The 10,204-nt window shown below is 57.4% G+C and overlaps 1 protein-coding gene across 2 annotated transcripts; it reads left to right on the top strand.

The window, feature by feature from the left end:
• The first annotated feature begins 610 nt into the window (after positions 1-610).
• Positions 611-7,401, top strand: TCEA3 (transcription elongation factor A3). Of its 2 annotated transcripts, none has more exons than XM_048327092.1 (14): positions 611-782; positions 2,255-2,317; positions 2,394-2,514; positions 2,843-3,008; positions 3,276-3,344; positions 3,544-3,612; positions 3,739-3,813; positions 4,084-4,161; positions 4,280-4,434; positions 4,729-4,785; positions 5,653-5,807; positions 6,308-6,454; positions 6,539-6,610; positions 6,748-7,401. In XM_048327092.1, the coding sequence occupies exons 1-14, from the start codon at positions 714-716 to the stop codon at positions 6,754-6,756; spliced, it is 1,305 nt and encodes a 434-aa protein (XP_048183049.1). In that variant the 5' UTR covers positions 611-713; the 3' UTR covers positions 6,757-7,401. The 2 variants fall into 2 exon arrangements, with proteins under 2 accessions (XP_048183049.1, XP_048183050.1); XM_048327093.1 differs by having other exon boundaries at positions 612-782; positions 2,409-2,514.
• Positions 7,402-10,204: the final 2,803 nt, after the last annotated feature.

The raw sequence follows: 10,204 nt of genomic DNA, 5'->3' as shown, positions 1-10,204 counted from the left end.
AAGACTGCAGGACATGTTGGCATGTCATTTGTCATCGCACAATCATGGAATGTTGGAAGGGGCCTTAAAGATCATTCCTTCCATCCCCTGCCGTAGTGGGAACACCTTCCACTAGACCAGGTTGCTCCAAGCCTGTCCAACCTGACCTTGGACGTTTCCAGGGATGGGGTATTCAATGTATGGAGTACTCCAGTATAAGAGCTATTCCTATATACTGGAATCCCACGTATATTGGAATATTCCAATACATGGAGGATAAAAATTATTCCCCCAGGGGTCTTGCTGCTGCAGGACACCAACTTTGGGAAGAACAGAGCTTGCGACACACTGCACTGGACCCGTGCCCCCCAGGATTCCCTGTCTAAGCCATCCCGATGGCACAGCCCCATCCCGGGCCCCGTCCCTCGGCACGCCGGGCTCCCCGTGGCCGCCACAGCCGCGTGTCCCGGAGCGCCCCGACGCGCGCCTCCCCCGCTCCTGCAATCGTGGCTCTCGGCTATATTTAGCCCTCCCCCGTGCTATTTCGCTTTCCTGGCAGGAGTTTATAACTGGCCGGGACAGCCCCACCTCCTTTCTGCTTTCTCTCCCTTCCCTTCCCTTTCCCCCTTCTCCCCTCCTCTCTGCTCCCTCCCACCCGGCTGCCCAGGGCCCCCCATGCCAGCAGTGCCCAGCTGTGCCCGCAGCCACCATCCTGCTCCGCTGGAGCCCCCGGCATGGGGCCCGCTGAGGAGCTGGTCCGGATTGCCAAGAAATTGGATAAGATGGTGGCCAGGAAGAGCACGGTAAGGTGGCCGAGCTCCTCGGGGCATGTGTGCATATTTACACACATATGTATTTTCACATGTGCATATTTACACACATGCTTATTTACATGCATGTTTGAGTGTTGTTGCGTGGCTTGGGAAAAGGGGGGGGGGGTTTGCTCTTCACACTCCTCATGTTGTCCCTGGAGGGGCTGAGTGGGTTTAAGGGGTGCTGCCTATGTCCCCCAAGCCCAGCCTCAGGACATCATAGTCAGCACCCAGGGGATTTAATTTTGCCTCTAATTTGGGGCTCTCCTGCACCCCGTTGCTCCCAGACATTGGGATTTGGGGGTGGGGGGGCGGGTTTGTCCCATGGGTGGCAGCTCTAGACACCGCTCGGCAGTGCCGGACTGTGCGCAACAGGTGTTTGGCCCCCGGCCTGTCCACCAACACCCCATCAGTGCCAGGGCCAGAGGCTCGTATACAGGCAAGGAAAAGCTCTGGGGTGGGGGACATAACACCCCCAACGCCCCCAGCACAGCTGTGCCTGTTGCACAAGTGTTGCAAAGGGAGGGGAGGGCATCAGTTGCTGTTTCATGGGTGGTTTTGGTAGTTGTGTGCTGGGGGAAGCTGGGATCCAGCCCTGCCGCCCTTGTGCCAAGTGAGAATCCATCCGGGGATCCTGGTGAGCCAGTTACATGTGCCAAGCCCAGCCCTCAGAGTTAATATTTGACCGTTTCCACTGGCCTTTGCCCCGACAAGGTGCAGGCTCCTGGCTGGGGGGCAGCACTGCTGTCTCCCTGGATCTGGTGGCATTTTGGGATGCCAGTGCTTGGTATCAAACCAGATCCCATGGCTCTGCTTGCTGCCAGGAATTACCCAGGGGTCAAGGGACAGGGGTGCTCCACAGCTTTCCTGCTGCACTTTGGGATGGGACAGAGCCAGGATCCAGCTAGAGCACGGGAATGTCCCTGCACCCATCAAACCAGGGGGGTCTGATCCAGCCCCTCAAGGTGGGACTCCATGGAGCTGGGTCCCAGTGGCGGGGGATACCTGGGAGCTGGTGTCTGCTACTGGGGCTCTAAATATACCAAGGACGAGGAGGAGGAAGAGAGGGAGGAGGAGGAAGGCTCCATGCTGGACTATCTTTAGCCCAGCTGCTGCCGCAGGATGCAATGCTGGGGCTTGTGTCCCATGGACCTTCACACCCCTGGGTGGAGGACACTGGGGGGTCCCCCAGCTCTCCCTAGCTCCCACCAGCCCAGGTTTTTCTTGTGGATGGGGTTTTCCCAAGTTTTAAGAAAAGCTTCTGCTACCCGGCTGGAGATGTGACCTGGTGCTGGGATGGTCCAAGCAGGATTTGGGTGTGGGACTTTTCTATCCGTGTGTTGACACAGAGGGTCAGGCATTCCCAGGGAGCAGCCCAGGGCTGCTTTGGGTTCTCCTGTCATGCCTTTCCTGGTGCTGCCTGGAGCCTCCTCAAGGGCTCCTGTGGCTTCTCCCTGCTGCAGGAAGGGGCACTGGATCTGCTCAAATCCCTCACCGGCTACACCATGACCATCCAGCTGCTCCAGGTGAGGGGGTTTGGGTGGGGGGACACCCCATGGGGTAGTTCATCCTGTGTCCTGTGCCAGCCAGCACATCCCTAAGGACGTGTGTACCCAGACCACACGGATCGGAGTGGCTGTGAACTCAGTGCGGAAACACTGCTCAGATGAAGAGGTGGTGGCCTCAGCCAAAATCCTCATCAAAAACTGGAAGCGGCTTCTGGGTGAGTGATGCCGGGGGAAGGCAAGAACCCCCAAAAGCCTCAATCCTCCCTGGGCCATCCCCGCACCTCAAGCCCCAATGCTTTCTGGGGGGATGGAGTGGGATCAGTCCAGAGCTGGGATGTGCAGACTCCCATAACCTGTAACCCGGATGCATGGGTTTGGATTTTCCAAGGGCTTGTTTTCACTCTGGGATAGAGTGGTGTAAATCAGTGTGTGCCCCACCAAGGGCTGAGCATCTCCACAATCATTCCCCACCCCAGGATGCAGCTCTGCAGGTACCCTGTCCTGGTTTGGGCTGTGACTGTGACACCCAAATCCTTCCCCCAGAGTCTACCACCACAAAGAAGGAGAAGGACTCAGATGGGAAGAAGGAGAAGGACACAGATGGAGACAGGGAGAAGAAGAAGGGGCTGGATGTTTCCAGCTGCCCCAGTGAAGGGCTGAAGCACGGCAAGGATACGGCTGAGAAGCACAGGGAGAAGCACAAGGAGAGGTGAGGGCTCCTGCCTGCTGTCGGGGGGCACGAGATCAATGAGACCAACCTTTGCTTGGTCCTTAAGAATTTATCCATCTCTGCCTACCCATTGATGCTGGCAGCACCTCTGGAGACCAAACTGCCTCTGGGACAGCACCAGGGCAGTTTTTGGAGGAGGGAGAAGTGGCAGTTTTTTATTTTCCCTTCTCTAAAGCAAGCTAATTATTCCTTGGATGAGGTCAGTTTGGACAGTGCTCATCTGACCCCTGCTCCCTCTGTCCCTAGGAAGCCCAGCAAGCCTGACTTTCATGCCACTGCCACCCAGGGCCACTCTGCCGATTCCAACCTGGAGAGGTACCTGCCAAAGGCTGCCCTGCCCCTCACGCCAGGCTGTGCCAGGCACTGCCAGCCCAGGAGAGGCTTTGCTGGCAGCCTGGGGATGGTGGGCTTAGGGAAGGGGAATGCAGATGGACAGACTCCAGCTCACAAGTTGCCAGAGTATGCTGGGGTTGCTGAGAGCTTCTCTCCCTTCCTTTGGGCCTCCGTGGTGAAGAGAGTCCAGTGATGGCCAGAGCCCCATTGCATCCTCCAAGAAATCACCTCTGAATGGCAAGAAAGAGAGGTGGGTGCTGGGCTGGGTGAAGATGGGAGAGGCCAGACCCCAGCCCCTCACTGGACTGTGGTTGGGGGTGTGGACCCACCATCTGGTCCCAATCACTGCCCTCTGACATGGGGTTTGTCCTGCCAGGAGAGCCTCTGCTGACTCCAGGTCGTCAACCATCTCCTCCTCTTCCTCCCCACAGAAGAGACTGTCAGGGGAGAGGTAAGGAGGGGGTGTCCCTGGGCAGCCTGGGGATGCTTCTAGGGCCCCCTTGGGGATGCCCTGACCGTGGAGGGGGTGAGAAGAAGTGGCTGGGAGCCCTGATCCTGCCACAGCACTGGGATATTCCCTGGGAGAAGCAAATCCTCCCCTGGGGAGATTCCTGTTGGCTCCCAAGCGCTCTCATCGATGTGCTGGTGCCTGAGGTCCTGCCACCACTCCCTGCCCCCTCTCTGGTGTCATCCCCACTGTCCCGTTCTGTGCCACTCCCAGGAGAGCCTCTGTGGGCACCAGCCTCTCTCCAGCTCCCACTGGCTCCCAGAGAAACTCCGGTGACAGCAAGGAGGAAAGGTAGGAGAGAGGAGGAAAGGTAGGAGAGACCCACTCCATTTCCAAGGGACCCCGGCAGGTCCCTGTGGCTGTGCCAGGACCCTGCCACCTGCCCGTCCCTCTCCATGTGCCCCTGCAGAGCCAACAGCAGCAAGGCCAAACCTGAGATGCCACGAACCCCCACCAGCCCTTCCTTCTCTCCCAGCCCCTGCTTCCTGGCCCCCTGCTATCTCACGGGGGACTCGGTGCGGGACAAATGCATCGAGATGCTGACGGCTGCACTCCGCATGGATGGTGAGCAGTTCTGGGGGTGCTGGACCCCAGACTGGGCTGTCTCTCCTATGGGACAGTCCTAGCGGGAGCATTCAGCCCCAAAAGGAAAGAAAAGGAGGTTGGCAGGGTCTCTGATAAGGGGGATGGACATGAAAATGCATCTTTGTAAGGTTCCAGATGGATAAAAATAGGTATTTTAGGGATGGAGTGTCTGGGGCGAGTACAGTGGGAGAGGTGAGATTTTTTGGAGGAGGTACAGTGAGACCTGGCTGGTTTCACACCTGAAAGTCACCCCTTAACCTCTCTACTCTTTAGATGACTACAAGGAGTTCAGTGTCAACTGCGAGAAGATGGCATCGGAGATTGAAGACCATATCCTTTGGGGGGCTAGGGGTCCCCAGGCTCCATCTGCGGGGCGGGGGGGTCGTATGTGGGCTCAAGAGTGGTACTGGGGACCGGACAGGGTGACAGGGACAAGGACAGAAGGTGACAGGCTCTGCTGTGCTCGTTGCCTGCAGAGGGAGCCCAGACCACAGTTAGAGGATGCTGAGGCTGAGGCTGGAGCTGATGCTGAGCAAAGCATCCCCTGAGCACCCGCGGGGGTCTGTGTGTTCCCCCCAGGCCCCTCTGGTCGGGGACCTGCCTTCATTCCCGGGGAAATAAATCCAAACCCAGCCAAAGCTTTTTCCTTGAGCCTGCTGTAGGTGCCTGTATCTCCTGCCAGACCCAGTCTGTCACAACATCCAGGCTGTGCCATGCTGGCCAGGATGGAGCCACCTTTGCCTACCCCCAGCTCAAGGCTTGAGGTTCTCCTGGCAGCCCCCTGAGACTGGAACCAACCCCAGGGTGGTTCCCCTCCTGGGTGCACTTTTTGGTGCATCCCAGACTCTGTGCCCAAAGCTGCTACATCAACCTGTCCATATCCCTGTTCTTTGGGAGGAGGGAGTAGACCGAGTCCTCTGCACCGTGAACTTTTGTCCCAGCACAGGGCTTGGTGACAGTCCCTGAGGTGACAGCCTCACCTGGATGTTAGACATTCCAAGGCAATGCAAAGTCATTTTCCTCTCCACATCTCAAGCTGTGCTTCATCCTCCTAAAGCCAAGGATGAGGACGCTTCCCACAGGGAGGAAAAGCCCCACTGAGATCAGCCACCTCCACATGACCATTGGCCCTGGTGACAGCACCACCCAAGCTGGCATCTCCTCACCTTGCCCCCTTGATTCCTTGACAGACCCCACATATCTTCCAGGAGCTGAAGAGCACAGACATGAAGTATCGCAACCGGGTGCGGAGCAGGATCAGCAACCTGAAGGACCCCAAGAACCCTGGTCTGCGGAGGAACGTGCTGTGCGGGGCCATTGAGCCTGGCCTCATCGCCCGCATGACTGCTGAGGTGGGAAGTGAGGTGGTGGTGCCCATGGATCTCATCCATGCTGCCTCCGTGCTGCCCAAGTGCTGGGTCTTGGCTTGGTGCTGTCCACAGTGGGGTTGTCCCAGCACATCCCCGTCCCACCCCGGTGCTGGATGAGGCACAGAGAGCATTGGGAGAAAGCTGGCAGCACTGCCGGGTCCCCTCAGAGCCCTACAGACCCCCAGCGCATCACAGATCTGGCTGTGGGATGTCACACTGGCAGGAATCGGGCTGGAGAGTCCCCATTTGCCCTCCTCAACCAGGGTCCACAAATCGGGGTCCTCAGAAGCCCAGTTTCAGGGAGACAGATCCCTGGAGGTAGCAGTTTTAGTTTGAGGATGGAGTGATTTTTTTGCCTGGGTGGGTCTGAGCCCTCCAGCAAACAGAGAACAGGATTAATCCTGGTTTGGGAGAGGATGGGGTACTTGGCTGTGAGCAGAGCCATGGCCACACTGACCCATCCGGGCCAATGCCGGTGGCAGGAGATGGCCAGTGATGAGCTGAAGAAGCTGCGGAATGCCATGACCCAGGAGGCCATCCGGGAGCACCAGATGGCCAAGACAGGCGGCACCGTCACCGACCTCTTCCAGTGCGGCAAATGCAGGAAGAAGAACTGCACGTACAACCAGGTCAGGCCTGGTCCCCAGGGGACCCTGGTTTGGGGCACACCAGAAGGGTCTCTGCTGAGCTGGTGTGCTGCTGCTCCACCCCAGGTACAGACGCGCAGCGCCGACGAGCCCATGACAACATTCGTGCTGTGCAACGAGTGTGGGAACCGCTGGAAGGTCTGTAACCATCTGGGGAGAGGCTCTGGGCAACCCGACCCTTTCCTAGCCTTCAGAGGTGGCAGAGCCCCCTGAAGTCGGGCTTTGGGGACTGGGTGAGGGCTCACCACCTGCCCTGGGCTCTGCTTCTCCTGCAGTTCTGCTGACGCTGCCGGCGATTGGGCTGGAGGGAACGTGGTGCAAGACAAGATGCTGTGACACCATATTGGGCAGCTGGGGTGGGGAGGAGGGTGGCAGGGTGGCACCAGTCCCTAAACCCCAGCTCTTTGTTCCCTTGCATTGGGCTCCCTCGAACATCCTGGGGAGCCGGCCTCCTGCAAAGTCAAGTTGGCTCGAGAAGGTCCATGCGAATTCAGTGGTTCTTCCCTGCAAATACCTGCCCTTTGATTGGGGTGTGCTGGGATCCCACTGGGATCAGACTCATTCCTGGAAAGGGAGACTGGTACAACCTGGGCAGCATGTCCTTCCCTGAGAGAAATCTGGATGATTTGGGAGCAGGAGAGACACTGCCCCATGGACATGGGGCTATGCCTGGGAGCTGAGGGTGGGAGAGGGCCAGGTTTTAACCCAAACACCTTCTTCCTCACCTAAGTGCACACAGAGGGAGGACATGGAGGGGACAGGATGGTTGCTCCAGATGCTGTTGGGATGCCGCCGTGTCCCTCTGCTCTGTGACAAATGGACCATCATCCTGGCTTCAAGGCACTGTGTCCCAGAAAAAATAGGAAGGATGGCAGGGAGAGGAGTGAGGAAAAACCCCTCCAGCCAGAGTAATAAAGGTGTGAACTATCTCTGCAGCACAGACTGTTTCCTAAGGTGGGTCTGGGACCTCTGTCTCAAGTTTATAGCTCCCCAGCTCGAGCCTCCAGGTCCTCCAAGATCCCTCACCAAATTCCGACACGTATCTCAAATCCATCAGCCCCAGCCTGGGATATAATCATGGCTTGATGCTCATCTGTCACCTGACTGGTGATTAAAGACCTTAAGGCTGGAACAGTTCCCTGGCTTGGTCTGGATGCTGCAGGCTGCCCCATGGCAGGGCAGAACTTCCACCAACGGCTGGAAGGATTTTCCAGGTACAAGGCATCAGGGACCAGCTGGGAGACATCCCTTTGGCTACAGGAGTTCTGGGATGGAGCCTTGTGGCACCAAGCCCATCCCTCGTTACCACCAGCCTCTTCCAGTGGCAGTGAGGTCTGATGGGGACACCGGAAGGTCATGGTGACCATGGGTGACCATGGATGGGGATGAGGGTGCTGTTCTCATGCTTGTGTGAGCCAAAGTGTGAGAGCAGAGAAGGATGGTGAAGCTGTTAATTAACCTATCATTAATGTTTTAATCTTGGGCTGAGGTGTGAATTTTTTGACAGGCAGTGCATTTGCAGCCAGACTTGGGTGCTAAACCCTCTGTGTTTGGGGATCCTCACCACCCCTGAGCCCCCTGAGGGAGCTCTCTGGGCTGTGGTGCTCGTTAGAATGCTGAAGTGATTAATGAGCCTCCAAGGCAATTATTTATGCTTGTGACAGTGCGTGTGGCTGCAATTAAGGAATATAGCGGATTGTAGGGGATGAATAAAACATCAGTGTGACCTTGAGCTGTGAGGGGAGCACAGCAAGGGCAGGACTGGGACTCCCAGCTGCCCCCAGGGTGCCTCAGGGCACATTTGCCTGGGACAAGGTTGAAACGGGGGGATTTGGATCTATATTTTTTTGCAGTTCAGTCTAATAAAGGTGTTTAAGTGATACCAGAGGGAGCCGAACTCCAAACGTGTTACGATGGATCTCCTAGCATCCCTCTGTGTCCTTCTGTCCCCCTGTGGATGTCCCCAGAGAAAATGTCACCCTCTGCCCCCTCCCCAGGTTCCCTGGGAAATCCCAGAGGAGGAAGGGGAGAGGCCAACTGGGGAGCTGGGAGAGCAGAGGCTCCACTGACATCCATGAAAGGGTGTCCCCCCCACACCCAGGGAGAGCTTTTCCACTTGCCTGGGCTGGAGGAACTTATGGTCCTGAGGAATGCTCCAGCCTCTGGAGGGGTGCAGTGTGTGTCCCCCTGCAGCACAGTGGGTGCCACTGGGGCAGGGGACAGTGAGGGGCTCTCTGGTGTGCAGCTCTTTACAGGCTCCATTCCCCAGGCTGAGCCTCTGACCTGCTCCACAGGAAGGGCACAGACACGTGTGTGTGCGTGTGTGTGTGTGTGTGTGTGTGTATTTAAAAAATCCACTTCCCAAACTTTCAGTCCCAAACTGGGGACTGAGCCCCCCAGGATATCCTGCCATCCCCTCCCCACCCCTCAGCTCCAGAGGTCCCTGGAGCTTTCCCCTCTCTCCTCCCCAAATGATGGTCCCCTCCTCCCCTCCACATCCCCCAGCCTGGCAAGGAAGAGGAGCAGGGAAGATCCCTTGCAGCTGCCCCTCCTGCCAGCACTCAGCTCTCTCTTGAACTTTGGGGAAGTGGGCACTTCAGTTCTCATTTCTCATCAGTGCTGGAGAGGTGGAACCATGGCTGCACCAGCAAATGCTAATACTGGTTCCCCCCTGCTTTCTGCAGGCAGGAGGTTCAGACAAGAGCCCTCAGGGCCTCTGTCACAGCTCCAGCCCCACCTGGGGCTGGTCGTGACCATGCAACGATGGAGAGGCCCTTACGGTCCCTGCCAGGGGTTGATTTACCCACCCTGAAGCTTCAGGTTTGGATGCTCCAAAGCTTCACCAGAGGTTGGTGCCACTCCCTGCCTCTCCCTGCCTGTCTCTGCACGAATCACAGAATCATTTCAGTTGGAAAAGTCCCCCAAGATCATTGAGTCCAACTGCACTCCCACTACTGCCAAGCCTGCCACTAACCCCCTGTCCCCAGTGCCACATCGACACATCTTTTAAATCCCTCCAGGGATGGTGACTCCAGTGAGATGCTCAGTCTTCTATCTGATGGAGTTTTTATACTCAACCTCCAACCTGCAACACTTTAAATAACCCCACAGAGTGTCCAACCCCAGCCAGGCTTCCCCGTGAGAGGACAGCCACTACAGATGCCACCAGACCATATCCCTTCCCCAGGGACTGCCCTCAGCCACCTCAGGGACACCCTGTTCCACAGAATCTGGCACATGGCCAGTTTTACTTTGCAATCCTGGCTTGCCCAGGGGTCACCCCCCCATACTCCAGCCCCCCCAGCTCGCCCACAGCACAGGGCTTTGCCGCTGCCCTTCTCCCCCGCATTTTTCCAGCCTTGAGAAAAAAATCAGCACTTTGCTGTTCTGTGGTTTCCTTGGCAACCCCATTTCCCCATTCTCTCACTTTATGCATCTATAACTCCCCTGGCCCCGGTCACCAACCCCCAAAGCACAGTGGCAGGACTCTGTGCACAGGGATGGAGCGGAAGGTGGCGTATCCTGTCCATCACCAGGATGGCTGATCCTGGAGGGACCCTCAGCCAGGGATTCCCAAGCACTTGGGCTTCTTGGAAAGGAAGTAGCTGGTGGTGGTTCGTGTCTCTGAACTGAACTGAATTAAAGCAGTTTTGGAGCCGGTCTTTACCTCTCTGTGTGGGTCCCAGTGCTCCTGCTGTGCACAGGTTGCCCTGAGCAGCTGTGGCTGCCCCA

This window comes from Corvus hawaiiensis, chromosome 23, assembly GCF_020740725.1.
Source record: "Corvus hawaiiensis isolate bCorHaw1 chromosome 23, bCorHaw1.pri.cur, whole genome shotgun sequence".
Taxonomy (NCBI): Eukaryota; Metazoa; Chordata; class Aves; order Passeriformes; family Corvidae; genus Corvus; species Corvus hawaiiensis.
Note: the sequence above shows the minus strand (reverse complement) of the source record. Positions and strands in the feature narration are given on the sequence as shown.

Coding starts and splice junctions, on each gene's coding strand:
- TCEA3 (XM_048327092.1), top strand. CDS start 714: ATGGGGCCCGCTGAGGAGCTGGTCCGGATTGCCAAGAAATTGGATAAG. Junction 2,318..2,393: donor TGACCATCCAGCTGCTCCAG/GTGAGGGGGTTT, acceptor CACATCCCTAAG/GACGTGTGTACCCAGACCAC. Junction 4,162..4,279: donor GGTGACAGCAAGGAGGAAAG/GTAGGAGAGAGG, acceptor GTGCCCCTGCAG/AGCCAACAGCAGCAAGGCCA.